General features: G+C 46.2%; 1 protein-coding gene across 1 annotated transcript in view; it reads left to right on the forward strand.

Moving 5' to 3' along the window:
* PHKA1 (phosphorylase kinase regulatory subunit alpha 1) overlaps window positions 1-18842 on the forward strand; it is a 434625-nt gene that overhangs the window by 284818 nt on the left and 130965 nt on the right. The window contains 2 exon segments of the mRNA XM_030210224.1: window positions 8850-8979; window positions 9536-9637. Coding sequence (XP_030066084.1) covers window positions 8850-8979; window positions 9536-9637 — 232 coding nt within the window.

The following is an 18842-nucleotide window of genomic DNA, read 5'->3' on the forward strand; positions in this document are numbered from 1 at the left end:
TCATTCTCCCTCCAGGCACTCTTCCAACACCTCCCCTGCATTGATATCTTTGCTGCATGAGAAGCATCCATGCTACAGTAACTGCTCTCCTTCTCTACAACTTATATTTCAATGAGAACCTTTGAGGTCCCTGATCACAAAAAAGTACCTAGAATAGAATCCCTTCCCTTCTTCCTCTGGTGGTAAGGGTTTGACTGCTCAGGCCTGCAGAAAGATGGAGATTTCCTCTACAAGTACCTGTTTGTGCTGAGAGTTGATATAAAAAGGTGGGCAATTTGGAGGTCATTGACGCCAATTCAGAGCATACCCACTGGTCGGAGGTTACAAGGGGCCAACTATTTTGGAAAAAGGTGAGCCTCCCTCTGACCGGTAAGCCATCTTGGACAGATACCCTTTGAACGACTGTGCTGTGCTGCAGCCAGTCAAAATCCCGTGGCCTGCTTTGACTGAGGAGCCAGATGGGACTTCTGGGGATGGGGCTGGCAAGGCCTGGGGCGCTGGCTGTTAGTTGCCTGAGCTGAGCAAGCAGGAGGCTGGTACCTACACCTTTGTCGAAAATCTTATTGTTGAAGATGCTGAGAGAGTGTGGATTTTGTCTGTATGCTTCTTAATGAGGTCAGCGACCTCCTCCACTTTCTCTCCAACAAGTTGTCCCCTCGGCACAGCACGTCTGCTAGTCTCTCTTAAGCAGCCTGTTCCAGGTCAGAGACATGCAGCCAAGAGAGTCTTTACATCCCCACACCCATACCAGAGAGCCTGGATGTAACATCATAAATATCACAGGTGCCCCTGGCCAGGTAATGCCTGACCTTCATTTGCTTGTTGGCCAACTGGCAAAGCTCAGCAACCTGCTGCAAAGGGAGGCAGTCTATGTCTGCTGTTTATCAGAGACTCCAAGTACATGCTTGTGTAGAGCTGGTAGAACTGGATGAAGGCATTGAGCATCGAGGCCTGAAATGTCTTCCTCCCAAACAAATCCAAATTTCTGGCCTCTCGCCCTGGGGACTCCAAGGCATGAGACCAATAACTCTTGTTCTGTTTGAGAGCGGATTTGACTACCTTGGAGTGGTGAGGCAGCTGGGCCCTCTTGAATCCGGGAGCCTTCTGGATACTATACTGTGTATTCAGTTTTTTGGGCATGACCTACACTGTGAGGGGAGATTCCTAGTTCTTCAACTTTGTGTCCTTAATGATAGAGTGCAACGGCACAGTGACCCCTTCCTTAGCATGATACTTATAGGCCAGAACAGTTAGCATCTCTGCCCTGTGCTCGTCTCCAACTTAAATTGGACAGCCGCAGTCGTCTCCCTCACAAAACTGGTGAGAGAGAGCACCTCTGGAGAATATTTTTGTCTCTCTTGAGAGGAGATGAGGGTTCAGATGGGTTTCCATATGACTCTTCCCCCAAGAAGTAATGTGGATCCTCATCTGATTCCCAAGAGCAGTCCCAATCAGACTGTTCCTCATATTGAGGATCAGGAGATTGAGCCTGTACCAACCTCGACCTAGTGGAATGATGTCCACACTCCGAAGAGCCTCGAGGTGCAGTCCTTCCATGAAACTCCAGGAAAGCTTCCTCCCCTGATGTAGGAGGGGGCACTGCATGCCCAGACCTTGACTCCAACACCTTGTGAGGCGCCAGCATTGATCTGGGTGCCAGCATAGATGGAGCCTCCGAGAAGGCCTGGGGTGTTCCACTGGGGGTGCAAGCGCCCTTGATGCCAAAGCAGGAGCAGTTCTCAGAGCATGCTACGGAACCGCTTATCAAAGGCGGGCATTGGCAAAGGCATGGGAGCCAGGGCAGATGCAGTCTGAGAAGGCATCGGTGCCGAACCAGTGGTGGGGACCTAGCCTTTCGATGACAGGCGCACCAGCACCACTTCCACGGAGGGGAAGTGGTCCTCCCTATGCTGGCAATTCTCGGGTATCGGAGAGTCTGATGCCTCAGTGCTCCCTACACAGTGTGTTGTGGAAGACTGATGCTTATGCTTCTTGGGCTTCCCCTGATGCACAGAGTTTCAGTCTCCTGGTGCCGATGAGGATGACATTGAATCCGAGCATCTCCTCGGTGTCTGGTCTAAAGTTGACTGGTCCCAGGGCCTGCTAACAGCACCCGGTGTTGAGGCAAGTTGACACCCATTCGATGCCAGTACACTCCCAGTGCATGCTGATGTCAGAGCAGCCATGGAAGTCAATGCCACCATTGCCAAAGACGATGGTCCAGCCTTCAAAGAGCCAAAAAGATGCTCAATTTGAGCCAGTCACACCCTCTGGGTTCTCACCTGCATATGCAAACAGAGATCACAAACAGAGGGGTCATAATTTTTCTCAAAGCACCTGATGCACCAATTGTGCGAGTCCATGACAGAAATGACACGCCTACACTTGGTGCACTGCTTGAAGCTACTGGGGGTCTTCGTGGACATCGAAAAAAGAATCTTGGCTAAATTAGGCTTCTCAATCTTGAACCACGAGAAAGAAGGAGTGTTCAAATTGAGAACGGGGCTCTAGACTAGTCTCACAGCCACTCACAAAAAAGAAAGGAAACCTAAAAATGTTAAAAAAGAACTGAAAAAAAAAGGACAGGAGGGTGAAACTGGAAACTTAAGAGCAAAACAAACAAACAAACCCCTTACAAGAATGCACTCATTGAAAACTACAGCACAGTGTGAGGGAGAGAACACAAAGTGCATCCTCAGCTTTGTGGGAAAATGAAGACTGGGAACAAGTACTCGTGCATCAGGCAGGAAGCACCAGCGCATATGCTTTGGGATGCTGCTAGAAAATTCTACACTATAAGCTAGTCAGCATCTGCACTCTGCTCTGTCAGGATGATGTCACCCACATGTGAGAACAGGAAGTCCTTCTTGTCCTTGGAGAATTTTTTTCACCACTGCCAGCTTTACACCCAGATACTTAATGCCAGGTTACGTCCAGGCATTGCCATTGAATATCTGAGTATGTCTGATGGCTGGCACTTATCTGTGTAACTGCCAATATTCTGCTCTTGACCGGATAAGTTAAATTGGACAAAGGTAGGTCTTCTTATATGTATCTCTTGGATGTTGCAGCGAGGGAAGAAGCAGCCTTTGGGGCTTTAGCTACAAAGGAGAGATGTCTGTTTCCCTGCCATCTCGAGGACTGCTTCATTGCATCTTACACATTCCTGGACTGGTCTGGAGCTGATGCTAAGAAAGGAGAAATTAGTTCGTACTTGCTAATGTTCTCTCCTGTAGTCACACCAGATCAGTCCAGCTATCTGCCCCCTTTTCTGTATCTTTTCCATATCTTTCAGTGCCTTTTCTTTCTAATCCTCTGCTTATTTCCAGGCTAAGCAGCATAAAATGTGTTGTACTGTTTTGGGATCTCGCCAGGTACTTGTGACCTGGATTGGCCACTGTTGGAAACAGGATACTGGGCTTGATGGACCTTTGGTCTATCCCAGTATGGCAATGTTTAGGTTCTTTTACTCAGCAGAGCTTCATCACTCAGTTTTTTTTATAGTTCTCTAGTTCAGCAAGTGTTTCTGATTTTTAAAAAAAATTGTTCTACTAATTGGCAGAAAAAAGAAGTTTTGGTTTTATTGTTCAGATAGATTTCCACTGCTTTGATACTGAAGTACAGATGGGTCGATGATCAGAAGCAAATGCAGGCGCTAGAGGCTGTTAGCTCCATACTAGCGCCTGCGTTTGCTACCATCCCATGATCAGAGCCCCCGAACGCATGAAACAACGCAACTGCATGCAAAACAGGGCTCTTAGCGCAAGCAAATGCATGCTTAACCTATTCCTCTCCAATGATCAGTGACCACCGCGCCAAACATTGGCTCTCTGGCTGTGGCAGACCCTACGCCAGTACGGAGCTGGCATTAGTGTTTGCAGACCATTGGGAAGGAATGGTGAGCCCTGTCCCAGCATGCATTTGCATGCTAGCAGCTCCCCCATTCCCCCCAATGCTGCAGCCCTCCTCACAGGAGAAGGAACTCTACTTGACCCCCCCCCCCCAAGCGACCTCCAGTCCTCCTGACCCCCCTCCCTTATATAGTGTGAAGCCCCACCCAGCGCATCCCAGGATGCACTGGGCAGGGCTGGGTGTCATTTTTGGGGCAGCGCCAATGGAAGAGAAGGGAGGCCACCTCCCTCCTCCACCGAAGGTAAGGGGGTGGGGAAGGGCCGCTATGACCACCAGGGGTGGGGTGGAGATTGACTCGCGGCCCAGTGGACCACCAGGGCTCCATTCATGTGAGGGGATGCCAGGGGGAATTAGGGGGGTTGGAGACCCCCCTGGATCTCCAGCCCCCCCCAACCTGTGTCAGGAGGGGTCAGGGGGACTGGAGGTCCACCGGACCTCCAACCCCCATGTCACTAGGGGGGTGTCGGTTTGGAGTTCCTGCTCCTATGGGGGGGTGGCTGCTCCATTGGGGGGAATGGGGGACCTGCTAGCATGCAAATGCATGCTGAACAAGGCTCACCATTCCTCCTCAATGGTCTGCAAACACTAATGCTCGGGCACAATCCTCCTGCACTTGTTTGACAGGTCTAGGCTGTCAAAAGCCCAGACCTGTCAAACACGGTTTTGGAGGTCCATGGAACCACCAGACCCCAAGTACCCCCACCCCGAGCCAAGTGACACGGGGAGCTGGAGGTCCGGTGGACCTCCAGTCAGATCTCCAGCCCCCCCCTAACGTCCCCTCAAATAGAGCACAATCCTCCCACACTTTTACCCTATGAGCAGAGAGAATAGCGTGCTTTAATTTGCATGCTATTATGTCTGATCATAGGGAGGGTGAAGCCACTCTGTTCCAGTGCTAATTTCTGATACGCTTCAGCTGCCACATTGCAAAAAACATTCTTTTCACGACAACCCGCACTTGATGTTCCAAAAGCAGATGGCTGTCTAGCTCGACGCCAAGGATCTTTAGGCTATTTAGGATTGGGAGCTTAAAGTCATGGACATCAAGTAAGGTTGGAATGACTTTATTGTGCTGGGATGAAAGCACAAGGCAATGTGTTTTGTCTTTGTTTATCTTAAACTGAAATACTGTTGCCCATGAGGCTAGGATGGAAAAGCTAGCCTCGATCTTCTCATAGATCTCTGTCAGCGTAGATTTGAAAGGGATGTAAATAGTTATGTCATCTGCATAAATAAATGGATTAAGATCCTGTTTGGCAAGCGCTTTAGCTAGAGGGGTCAACATTAGATTGAATAGGGTTGGGGAGAGACGTGATCCTTGAGGTACACCACATTGAGTCTCCCGAGGTGCGGAAATGGTCGAGTTAACTTTAACTTGGTAAGTTCTTGAAGCCAGAAAACCCTTGAACCAGTTAAGCACGTTGCCTCCAATTCCATAAGTGTCCATAAGATAGATTAAAAGCCCGCGGTCCACCATGTCAAAAGCACTGGACATGTCGAATTGTAATAATAATATTTTCCGCCCCAAGGAAATTTCTCTTTTAAAATTTGACATGATGGTAACCAACACTGTTTCAGTGCTAAATTGTGGACGAAACCCAGATTGAGAGTAGTGTAAGATGTCAAATTTAGTTAGATAGTCCATGAGCTGAGAGTGAACTAGGCATACCATCGTTTTGACAAATAAAGGAATAGACGCCACAGGGCGATAGTTGGAAATAACATCTACTTTAATTTTGGGATCTTTAGGAATAGGTGTTAAGAGAATATGGCCATGCTCTGAGGGGAAAAAACCATTGCCAAGCATGAAGTTTAAGTAGGTGGTAAACTCCTCCATGAAACAGTGAGGGGCAGTTTTTAACAAATAATTTGGACAAATATCAAGGCCACAATGCTTTTTAGCGAACCTAGAAAGTGTTCTCAATACATTGTCGACTGTCAGACATGTGAAAGTGGTCCAGGATCGATCCACCGGGCATAGTCAAGGGTACCAAGGAAGTTGTCAACGGCAATTGTACTACTATGTAAAGATGCGCGCAACTTTTTGATTTTATCATTAAAGTAGGTTGCAAGGGAATCTGCTGAGGGAAGGTCTGCTTGTAGGGACGACAGCTTTCTGGTATCAAGGAATAAGTTGAGGAGAAGCTGCAGCTTGTGTGCGTCTTTGTCAATAGACTTCAATTTATCTGCGAAGTATGTGCGCTTTGCTTGTTTTAAGTGCATAATTATACTTACGATGACTTACCTTCCAGGCATTCAGAGCATGATCGGATTTTAGATTATGCCAAGATCTTTCTAGCCTTCTTGTTTGAAGTTTAACCTTCTTCAATTCCTGGTTAAACCATGGTGCAGATGTGCAGTTATATGTCGTTTTGAGTTGCATAGGCGCTATATTCTCTAGGACATGCTTACATCGCTCTTCCCAGGCAGCAAGGTAGTTGAACGACGCAGGTTGAAGCACCCAATCAAGATTATAGACAGACTGCCAAAACAATTGTGGATCAATAATGCCTCAAGAGTAATAGGTAGTTGGGGCATTTGGCTTGGATAACCCCAATGTTGCCCAGTGCAAGGTGAACTGCAATTTTAGATGATCAGACCAGGGTACTGTAATCCATCTGATGTTATCCAATTTAAAAATCAGGTCGTCAAGGAATTTAAAGGAGAGAAGATCAAACGAATGACCTCTCGTGTGAGATGGGTTGATGCTGGCACAAATTAAGTCCCAGAGATGAAAGAACTCCAAAAATTGTTTTGCAGTCAGAGAAGTTGGATCGTCAAGATGCAGATTAAGATCTCCTAGTAATAATACATTTGAGTGAGCCAGACATATGGCTGAGATGAATTCCAAAAGGTCTGTTTGGCAGCTGGACCAGGAACTTGGTGGTCTGTAGAATAAGATGCAGACAAGGTGGTGTCGAAGAGTGCAGTGATGAATTTTTACTGCAGCGATTTCAAGGAATGGGGTAAGTAGTTCTGTACAGACCTCGACAGACAAGTAGGATCGATGTAGTACCGCTATTCCTCCTCCTCTTCTATCAGTCCTATCCCAGTGCACTATCTTATATCCGTCTGGACAGAGATCTAACACAATTGGATCATTGGGTATATGGAGCCAAGTTTCAGTTATGAAGAGGAGATCAAGACCATCTGTTGAGATCCAGTCTGAGATCAATTCAGGCTTGTTCTTTACAGAATGGGCATTAATATAGCCCACTCGAAAATGACGAGAGTAATCTGTTTCACTTCTAATCCGATGAACATTTAAAAGGCATCTCAAAGTTGTTGTAGTAGGCTTTGTTGAATTCTGAGTGAAAGGTTGAGAGAAATGATGAGCTGAAAAACATCTTCTTGTGATGAGAATGGGAATGCAATTAGAGTTTGTTTCTTCTGTAGTCAGCGTTGAATGTATTAAGATAGAAGCAAAAGGGATTAGAAGAAGAGTTGAGAAGATGGACATGGTAGATACGACTTAGGGATGTTCGCTGTACTCAAAACTTATGGTTAGAGGGAGACAGCAACATAGGAGGTATGACATCTTGCAGGAAACCCGATGAAGGAGAGAAGGTGGATGGCAGCAGTGCAAGGAGAAGAAAGAGATACTGTCCCAACTGCAGTAACGAGTAGGCTCCACCTGAGGGCTGTAGGCAGTTGCAATAGACTGGTTTCATAGAGGGCTGATCCAGTAACACACAGTGCTGAACTGAAGTGCTCCTCTCCTAAGAGTCCGCAGCCAATCTAGCTCTGTGCGCCAGGACACAGGACACAGTGAAGAGAGAGAGGCTGGTGCGAGGGATGCCAGCGATCCCCGGCTGAGTCGATGCAGGGAAGGCGGAGCTTCACAACAGCAAATGAACGCCACACGCTTCTCCTCTCCAAGCACCCTCCTGGCCTGACCAATCCCAAAGATGAAATCTTTTAAAGGACTTTACCTTCTTAATAGAATGCCTTCCATTCCATGTTTTTATTCAGGCCATAAGGTTTTGTAGTTTTATACTTATAGATCAATCTTTGTTCTTTCTGCCAAAGAGAAAAAAATGTACCAACCGGTTGGGAAGATGGAGCAGTAATGAAAAACAGAAGGCTCCGAGTTACAATACAGCGGGGATACAAGCTGTTAAGATAAATGTTCAGCCGGGAGTGGGCAGAATATGTGTGCTGTCCATGAAGAAATAAAATTAGAAGTGAAAAGAAGTTAATCGTAAAATATTGATAGTATCACATGTTAGATTTCAAGCAAATAAGTAGAGTAAATATTTCTCTCACAGTATGGGTGTGTAATAGCGACGAGTAAGTCAGGAAACCATTGTTTTTTTCTCTCCCTGGGAGTATTTTTTTACATTGGTTGTGGGGACTCTCGCCCATGAAAATGAAAATAAAAGGACCAATGATAGGAATGTAGCTCCAACGATAAGCGGTGGCGCTCTTGAGACAATAAGAAAACAGGAGCAATTATTCTTTATTGAATAAGCCAAGCTTGGTAGCATTGTGGTCCTAGGTTGATAATATAACATATTTATATCTCATACTGGGAGATGAAAAAAATGTTAACACCATTGGATATATGTAGAGAAATTTAGATAGTGAACCAGTGGCCCCTAATAGATTGTTTGAATAATCAATAGTATACTACTTACAATATTAACACAATACGTAATAGAACATTTTAATTGAAAGTATAGGGTATAAGCAAAATGGAGCATATAGATAGGTAAGAGATTAAGAAGAGTTAGAAAGTAAGGTGACTAAAGAAAGGTGCACATGAGGTCATAGAGATTGTTAAATATTATCTCAGCTAGGTAGGAGTGGATACTCCTACCCATTGTTACCAGATGTTCAAAAGTGACTCATGACTTTCTTTTCACCACCCTTTAAATAATCTGGTCATTGTGACTGGTATAACATAGAACCCACCTTTCTTCCTTCCTTTTCCCCAGGAAATCATGGTCTATCTTGCTATGTACATGAGGACGCAGCCCTCCCTTTTCACAGAGATGTTTCGGCTCAGGATTGGCCTTATCATTCAGGTGATGGCAACAGAGCTTTCTCACTCCCTTAACTGCTCAGGTGCGTATGAGCAGCTGCCATGTACTGAACTTAAGAAACAGCATATTAGCCTTACAGTACAGTGAATTTCTCAGCAGAGTGGCATGTTTTGTTCAGCTGAAACAGATGTCAAGTTACCTGAATGGAAACCCCTCAGAAGAACATTGCCTTGTAATATCAGTATGATCAGTGGAGAGTCTCGTGCAAGATCACTTTTATTTTATTTCCATATTCAAATGTATTTTTCCCAAACTAGAAACAAAATGGGACGTTTATATTTTGGGACTTCATGAAAGCAGAAAACACACTTAATGACTTAGAGGCATATTTTCAAAGCACTTAGCCTTCCAAAGTTCCATAGGTTTCTATGGAACTTTAGAAGGCTAAGTGCTTTGAAAATATGCCTCTTAGTGTACTGTGGACCTGATTCTTTTGGGGACAAAGATTGAATCTAGTACAGTCTTCAAATTTTTTGTAAATGTACTGGGGAAGCAGCAAGAATGAGACCTCTTGTAGGATGTAATGTTGTTGAATGGCGTTAGAGAGTAACCAAGTTCTATTTTTCCATGTTCTGCAGCTGAAGAAGCAACAGAGAGCTTAATGAATCTGTGCCCTTCAGACCTGAAGAACCTTTTACATCACATTCTCAGTGGCAAGGAGTTTGGTGTGGAGAGAAGTGGTAAGATATTTCATATTGGCTCATAATATGGCTTTCCATAAGTCTAGCATCATGGGCAAAATACTGTTGCAATGTGATGCCACAGATCAAGAGAGCATTTGCTTGAGCTGCAGAACATGCCTATTCCTTCACATCCTGCAAGACGAGTCCAGACCGTTGGGTTGTGCACTCCTGCCAGCAGGTGGAGGCAGAGACAAATTTCTGACCAGCCCAATCTCCCTGTATAATGAGAAAAACAGCAGGACTGACAAACCAGTATTCTCTGCTTTCATCAGATGGGGCACAGCTCTAGCTAGATCAGCAGGATATGGGACTGAATCCATGCAGAGCAGCCATGCTAGTGAGAACCCCTATGCTTGGAAGGAGGAAAATCAGGAGTCTTTCCCCTCTCAGGGCCACCAGACCAGACAAATATATGTAAACCTGTCCTAGTGGCCTAATGGGCCTCCCTCTGCTGCTTTTCCCTTTCCCGTAGGTTAGGAGATTACAGTCAGGGCATCTGCTTGCAATTCCAGAGAGGAATTTGTCTTAAAGTAGTGAGAGGGTTTTCGGCTCCGTGGCCTAGATGGCAGGGTGTGGGTGGTCAGTCAGGATGTTGGTGCTTGAGCAATGCGGCAGGATCATATTGCTCCTGCTGCAATGACAGCATGCTTTTCTCTGAGGGCAAGCAGGCCCGTTGTATTCTCCAGCTGGGTGACTTCATCTGATGGAGCCTAGTGCGAACACTGACTAGCGAGATCAAGAACTTTTTTGCAGCGTTCCACTGCGCATGTGCTAGTGCCTTCCAGCCCGACATGTCATGTGGGTCCCTCAGTCTTCGTTTTTCCACAGAGCAGGGAGGACGTGTCTTTGTGTTCTCCACAAGTGTGATTTGTGCCTTTTTTTTTCTTGTGCTTTCATGGGCGAGTTTTCAAGTCTTGGATAATTTTTTCTTTAATTTTCCCTTTCTTCAATTTCCATTTGAATTTGTTTTAGTTTTTTGGCCCTTAAAGTTTCCTTTATTTTTCGCTTATTGCCAGGCCCTTTTAGGCCGGAGCCACAACCTCGATTTGAACACTGCCCCTTTTTCTGGTTCAATACTGAGGAGTTTAATTTGGCCATGAATCAGCAGCCCCCATCACAAATATATCACACATAAACACACCAAATTTTGTTTAAAATATTTTCCTTGGCTCATTGTCCAGCTGGCATCACCCCTTCCTCTTCCCCATTGAGCCCTGTTCGTCCCACTCCTCCTATCTGATAGTCCACATGCGGTTGTGCAAGTCTTCCTGGCCCCTCATAAACTAGAGTAAACACACAACAAACTTTTTAAATTATTACTTCATTTATTTAAGGAACAAAGTTATCCAACACCCATATCACCTGTGTGGAAAAGTAACTGCGCCCCTATTAATCAACAAGTTGACCAAATTTAATTGATTATTAGATTCAGCTGATTGAGCACAGCCAAGCTTGATAGTAGCTACTAGCACTGTTGAATCTAAATCTCACAATATATTGAACCTTACCATGAAAATAGTCACCATAAAGTTTTACAAGAACACCATGCCATGATCAAAGGACATTCCAGAAGAGATGAGAAAAAAAAAAACCTGTTGAAATATATCAGTCTGGGAAGGGTAACAAAGCCATTTCTAAAGTTCTGAGACTCCACCGAACCATGGAAAGAGCCATTATCTCCAAACAGAGTAGACTTGGTACATTTGTGAATCTTCTTAGGAGTGGCCAGCCTGCCAAAATTACTCCTGGGGCATAGCAACAACTCATCTAGGAAGTCATAAATTTTCCCAAATGAACATCAAAAGAACTGCAGGCCCCTGTAGCCTCAGGAAAGGTCAGTGTTCTTGACTCCACAATAAAAAAGAAACTGGGCAAAAATGGGAGAGTAGCAAAGCGGAAACTACTGCCATCTAAGAGTAACATCAATGCACATCTCATATTTGCAGAAACACACCTGGATTATCTGCAAGCCTTTTGGGATAATGTTCTGTGGACAGAGAAGTCAAAAGTGGAACTCTTTGAACGACACAGGTCTCATTATATTTGGTATAAAGCAAATACAGCATTCCACTGTAAGAACATCTTACCAATAGTCAAACTGGATATGGTGGTAGTGTGATGGTGTGGGGATGCTTTACTGCCACAGGAACTGGAAATTTTACCATTATTGAAGTAAACATGATTTCTGCACTGTACCAGAAAATAGTTAAGGTGAATGTCTGGTAATCTGTCTGTGAGCTGAAGCTAAAGCATAATTGGGTTATGCAAGAAGACAGTGATCCAGAAAGCAAAAGCTAGTCTACATCTGATTAGCTGAAGAGAAACAAAATTAAAGTTTTGGATTGGCCTGGTCAAAGTCCTGACTTGTGTACTGTCAGAGACAGGCCTGAACCAACAAGCAAGGCCTTGACATAAGTAGGCCTTGAAACTAACTAAAAGAAGAACCGGGCTGTGAGACAAGAGTACAAAAGGGGCTTATGTTATACCATATAAGGACATGGTGAGAGACCTGAACTAACATGTCTGCTGACATGGCTGAGTTAATGGCCAGAGAGTAGAATCAGTTTGACCAGTACAAATAGCTACAAGAAAAAGGGAAATGAGGAGCACACCCAGCCATTGCAACAGTGGTCCGTTAGAAGCCTAATGCAAAGTATGGAGATGGGTGTGTGTTCTGATGGTTTCTTGTGTGATGACCTGTGTCTCATGGCCTGCTTGTTTATTCATGTGTACAAAAGTGAAGAACAATGGAACTGCAAGGTGGAGTCTACCTTCCCTGGATGAGAAATGGCTAGGAGAGGTTCTTCCCTTAACCTGGGCTTCTGTTTTGTATTATATGCTGAATCTTATGTACTTCTGCTTTTATATGATAACAATAAATGAACAGAGCTTGCTGACAATATTGTCTGGTGTAAGTTGGTAGTCCACCACTAGTTATCCTCCACAAAGGAGAAGGTTATCCCCCACAAAGGTGAATGTGAGTGTAGGGAGGGTCACTAGCCCTGTCCCCCCCCCCCCCCCCCCCCTCTTATTACACTTGAACCCAATAGAGATGCTGTGGCAGGACCTGAAATGCACAGTTCATGCATGAAAACCTACAAAAGTATCTGAATTAAATCAGTTTTGCAAAGAAGAATGTGTTAAGATTCTTTAACAGTGATGTGAATGACATATCAATTAATAGGGAGCGTTTGGTTGCAGTTACAGCTGGAAACAAAACATATCTTGGAATCCCTATGGATTGAAATTCCATGTGTAAAGGGGAAAAGGACAGTGATAGGAGTGTACTACCATCCACCTGGCCAGGATGAACAGACAGGTGTAGAAATGCTATCAGAATTTAGAGAGGCTAACAAACGGGCAACACAGTAATAATGGGTGATTTCAATTACCCCAATATTGCCTGGATAAATGTAACATCAGGGCATGCTAGGGAGGTAAAATTCCTTGACAAAATCAAGGACTGCTTTATGGAGCCGCTGGTACAGGATCCAACAAGAGAAGGAAAAATTCTAGACCTAGTCCTTAGTGGAGCACATGATCTGGTGCGGGAGGTAATGGTGCTGGGGCCGCTTTATAACAGCGATCATAATGTGATCATATTTGATATCGGCTTTGGACTAAGTACACACAGGAAATCCAATACGTTAGCGTTTAACTTTGAAAAAGGAGATTGTGATAAAATGAGAAGAACGGTGAAAAACAAACTTAGAGGAGCAGCTACAAAGGTCAAAAATGTACATCAGGCTTGGATACTGTTCAAAAATACTATCCTGGAAGCCCAGGCCAAATATATTCCGTGTATTAAAAAAGGAGGAAGGAAGACCAAACAACAGCTGGCATGGTTAAAAAGTGAGGTGAAGGAAGCTATTAGAGCTAAAAGAAAATCGTTCAGAAAATGCAATAAAGAACCTACTGAAAATAATATTTATATATTATATTTATTGCATTTGTATCCCACATTTTCCGAGGACAAGCAGGCTGCTTGTTCTCACTGATGTGTGACGTCCATGGCAGCCCCTCCAATCGGAACACTTTACTAGCAAAGGCCTTTGCTAGTCCTCATGCGCCGATGCGCACCGCGCATGCGCGGCCGTCTTCCCGCCCGAACCGGCTCGTGTTCGTCAGTCTTCTTTTGTCCGCGCTCGGGACGGTCGTGTTTGCGCCGTTCGCGCCCCTTAAGTTGACCCTCGCGCGTCTTTGAGCTTTTCGCTTAGAAAAAAAAAAAAGGATCTTGGAGAAAGACCTTTTCGGTCTTTTTTCCCCTTCCCGTGTTTCCAGTTTTTGCCCTGCTAAGTTTCCTTTCGTTTTCAGGGTAGGCCCGTTTGAGGCCTCGGTTCGAGTTTTTCTCTCCCTCTTTTTGGTGCCTTTACTGCCATTACGAGTTTTGATTTCGCCGGCGTGATTTTTCCGCCCATGTCATCGAAGTCTTCCAGCGGCTTTAAGAAGTGCACCCAGTGCGCCCGGGTAATCTCGATCAATGATAGGCACGCGTCGTGTCTTCAGTGTCTGGGAGCTGGGCACCGCCCACAGGCCTGTAGTCTTTGCGCCCTTTTACAGAAAAGGACTCAGGTAGCGAGATTGGCCCAGTGGAACGTGTTGTTCTCGGGCTCTTCGTCGGCAACAGCACCGGGAGTATCGAGTGCATCGACGTCGACAGCTTCAAGACCTTCGACTACATCGAGGCATCGACCCTCTGCATCGTCGGTACCGAGACATCAAAAGGCTGCGTCGGCGTCTGTGGTACCGGGACCTCCACTAGTGCTGATATCGTCGGACGGTGGTGCTTTGACTGGAGTGCAGGTGAGGGCTGTCCATTCCCCTGCTGGTGGCGGTGAGCCTTCGGGTGGGTCTCCCCCAACCCTGAGGGCTCCTGCGGTACAGCCCCCCCGAGACCGACCTTCTTCGGCCTCGGCCCCGAGGAAGCGATGGTTGGATTCTACGTCCTCGTCGGTACCGGGAAGTTCCGGTGACATGCTTCGTTTGAAAAAGTCAAAGAAGCATCGACACCGATCTCCTTCCTGCATCGGTACCGAGAGCTCTGGGTCGCCGAGGGAGTCGGCACCCAGTAGGCATTGGCACCGGGAGGACCTCTCACCCTCTGTTCAGGAGGTGTCGATGCGCTCCACCTTGGACAGCCCGGAACCGCCTCCACGCCCGGAACAGACTCTGACCTCGACGCCTGCATCGGCTTCTATGTCTTTCTCCACAGCCGCCCTGCACGAGAGTCTCCGGGCCGTTCTTCCAGAGATCCTGGGAGAGCTGTTGCGCCCTTCCCCTCCGGTACCGGGGGTGCTTGCGCCACCGGTACCGTCGAGTGAGGCGCCGGCTGGCCCCTTGCCCGGGGTGAGGTCTCCGACATCGGTGCCGCTTGCGGTACTGACTGCGGCCGCCTCCCAGGAGGGCTTCCCGACGACGTCGGCGGAGGGAGCTTCGCCGGTGCTGGCGAGGAAGTCTACCTCTCGACGCTCACACCGTGGCCGTGTTTCCACGGAGTCGAGCCGGGCACGGCTTCAGACACAGGTTCATGAACTTGTGTCTGATACCGATGGTGAGGCCTCGTGGGAGGAGGAGGAGGACATCAGATATTTCTCTGACGAGGAGTCTGATGGCCTTCCTTCTGATCCCACTCCCTCCCCTGAAAGGCAGCTTTCTCCTCCCGAGAGTCTGTCTTTTGCGGCCTTTGTCCGGGAGATGTCTACGGCCATCCCCTTCCCGGTGGTTGTGGAGGACGAGCCCAGGGCTGAAATGTTTGAGCTCCTGGACTATCCTTCTCCACCTAAGGAAGCGTCCACAATACCCATGCATCATGTCCTAAAAAAGACATTTCTGGTGAACTGGACCAAGCCTCTAAGTAAATCCCCACATTCCCAAGAAGATCGAGTCCCAGTACCGGATCCATGGGGACCCAGAGCTGATGCGCACTCAGTTGCCTCACGACTCTGGTGTTGTGGACCTGGCCCTAAAGAAGGCTAAGAGTTCTAGGGAGCATGCTTCGGCGCCCCCGGGCAAGGACTCTAGAACCTTAGACTCCTTTGGGAGGAAGGCCTACCATTCTTCTATGCTCGTGGCCAAAATCCAGTCTTACCAGCTCTACACGAGCATACACATGCGGAACAATGTGCGGCAGTTGGCGGGCTTGGTGGACAAGCTCCCTCCTGAGCAAGCCAAGCCATTTCAGGAGGTGGTCAGGCAGCTGAAGGCGTGCAGAAAATTCCTGGCCAGAGGGGTATATGATACCTTTGATGTTACGTCCAGGGCCGCTGCTCAAGATGTGGTGATGCGCAGACTCTCATGGCTGCGTGCCTCCGACCTGGAGAATAGGATCCAGCAGCGGATTGCGGACTCTCCTTGCCGAGCGGACAATATTTTTGGAGAGAAAGTCGAACAGGTGGTAGAGCAGCTCCACCAGCGGGATACCGCTTTCGACAAGTGCTCCCGCCGGCAGCCTTCAGCTTCTACCTCCACAGGTAGACGTTTTTATGGGGGAAGGAAGACTGTTCCCTACTCTTCTGGTAAGCGTAGGTACAATCCTCCTTCTTGACAGCCTGCGGCCCAGGCTAAGCCCCAGCGCGCTCGCTCTCGTCAGCAGCGTGCGCCTCAGCAAGGCCCCACGGCTCCCCAGCAAAAGCAGGGGGCGAGCTTTTGACTGGCTCCAGCAGAGCATAGCCGACATCAACGTGTCAGTGCCGGGCGACCTGCTGGTCGGGGGGAGGTTGAAAGTTTTTCACCAAAGGTAGCCTCTGATAACCTCCGACCGTTGGGTTCTTCAAATAGTCCGGCAAGGATACACCCTCAATTTGGCCTCAAAACCTCCAAATTGCCCACCAGGAGCTCAGTCTTACAGCTTCCAGCACAAGCAGGTACTTGCAGAGGAACTCTCCGCCCTTCTCAGCGCCAATGCGGTCGAGCCCGTGCCATCCGGGCAAGAAGGGCTGGGATTCTATTCCAGGTACTTCCTTGTGGAAAAGAAAACAGGGGGGATGCGTCCCATCCTAGACCTAAGGGCCCTGAACAAATATCTGGTCAAGGAAAAGTTCAGGATGCTTTCCCTGGGCACCCATCTTCCCATGATTCAGGAAAACGATTGGCTATACTCTCTGGACTTGAAGGACGCCTACACGCACATCCCGATACTGCCAGCTCACAGACAGTATCTGCGATTTCAGCTGGGCACACGTCACTTCCAGTACTGTGTGCTACCCTTTGGGCTCGCCTCTGCACCCAGAGTGTTCACAAAGTGCTTGGCTGTAGTAGCAGCGGCGCTTTGCAGGCTGGGAGTGCACGTGTTCCCCTATGAAGAAAAGGTTAGACGAATTTCACATTCAATATAAAATGTTTATTTACAGTTATACTGCATACCTTTTAATGAGGTATGCAGGAAGCATGTTCAGACAAAGCAGTCAGAATGCTTAAGGTACAGATCTCTCATTGGTCTTATATAGCATTTGTCTTTGGCATCTGACTATACAACATCCCTGTGCAAGTCTCTGGATACCACAAACTGTTAAATGTGCAGAACATCTGCTTTCTGTTATTGCTCCCCCTTCTTGCCAGACTTTCTGGAGCCGTGCCTTTGGCTGATGTGGGCCTCATGTCTCAGGAGATTTAGTGTTGAAACAGCTTGCTCTGCATGTTCTTTGAAGCTTTCCACTTCTATTTTTTTATGCTTTTATTCAACATCCTCCCTTTGAGGACTGATTGTTTCAGGCCTCACACATCTGTTTCAGCTCCAGTCTGTTTCCTTACCTCCCTTCTAAATCTCCTCCCCCCTTGTTTGTGGCATTCAGTTTCTGCACGCTTTTTCAATATTTTTGGCTGACATATTAAAGTTCTATTCATTCTTGATTTCAGTTACCATTGTCATTTTAAAAGCATCCTGGCACATCTTTGCAAACATGCTAATACACATGTTACACAGCATTAAACAGATTCAATTGTACTATAACTTATAGTCACACCACAGATACCTGTCATTCTTACTTTTCATATAAGAACAATTATAAGGATAATGCCTAATTGCATTAACTGATGTGGCATTAAAAATTACACAAATTAAAAGCATATTCCAAGGTTATTAACATTCATTGAATCAGTTGTTACATACCATTGAGTTAAAGTCTTATTGCAGCTTGTTTTATTGCCACACTTTTCTTTGGTGGCTGTGACATTTACAATCACTGTACTTTTTCCTATAGACCAATTACCTGTTACAACATTGTGCGTGTAATTGCACTTTATCAGGGGAATGTTTTCAGTTGTCATACTATTAATTAGACACCAAAATGATGTGTCTGTGGGTACTTGTCCGTAAGCAAGGCTTGCTTATAAATAGTCTCATTTGTCCAATGAAGTTTTCCATCATCCCTTACACAGGTATTATTGGGATAACAGACATGATTTTATCATTGTAGTCCCATATATCATAGCTGGCAAGGACAAGGATGATGTCAGTCAGTGGGCACATATGATACAATCAGTCAAATTCAACATCTTGGCCACTGTAACAAGTCTATATGTGTTCATTGTCCATTAACAAACAACAACAAAACAACAACATCCCAATACCATCATGTTTAGGGACATGATGTTTGTTTATTCTTTGTCCATTTCAATATTATTAGTTCGTCGAATATCTGATAAATGTATCCAAGAAGTATGACCTTCCAGACGGGCAGCGGTCTGAGTAAGGGCTGTGATAGCAAAAGGTCCTACATACACAGGATCCTTCCATGTTTTATGTGTAAAGTTCTTTCGCAGTACTAGATCACCTACTTTAAAAGCACAAACATCATTAGTAGTCCCTGCCTGTGATGCTACATTTGTTCGGATCATATCACTTGTCAGGTTCAACATTGGTTGTAGCTTTTGCCAGTACTGAGCTGTGTTATCAGTACTTGCTGTCTGCATCGGGAAGAAATGACGTCCTGTTTGAATTTGGAATGGGGACAATTTTGTACGCCCATTAGGTTGGGCCCTTATTGTCATTAATGCTAATGGCAATACATCAAGCCATGTATATAATTTTCCCACCAGTTCTTTATTGAGAGATTTTAGTAAGACTCTCAATTTTGTTTTTAAAATGCCATTGTAGCGCTCCACCAAACCATTGGAGGTGGGGCGATACACTGATACTTTTCTGTGTGTTAAACCCATAATTGTTTCCATTTCTTTCAAAACACTGTTATTAAAATGTGTCCCG

This window comes from Microcaecilia unicolor, chromosome 7 (genome assembly GCF_901765095.1).
Source record: "Microcaecilia unicolor chromosome 7, aMicUni1.1, whole genome shotgun sequence".
Classification (NCBI taxonomy): domain Eukaryota; kingdom Metazoa; phylum Chordata; class Amphibia; order Gymnophiona; family Siphonopidae; genus Microcaecilia; species Microcaecilia unicolor.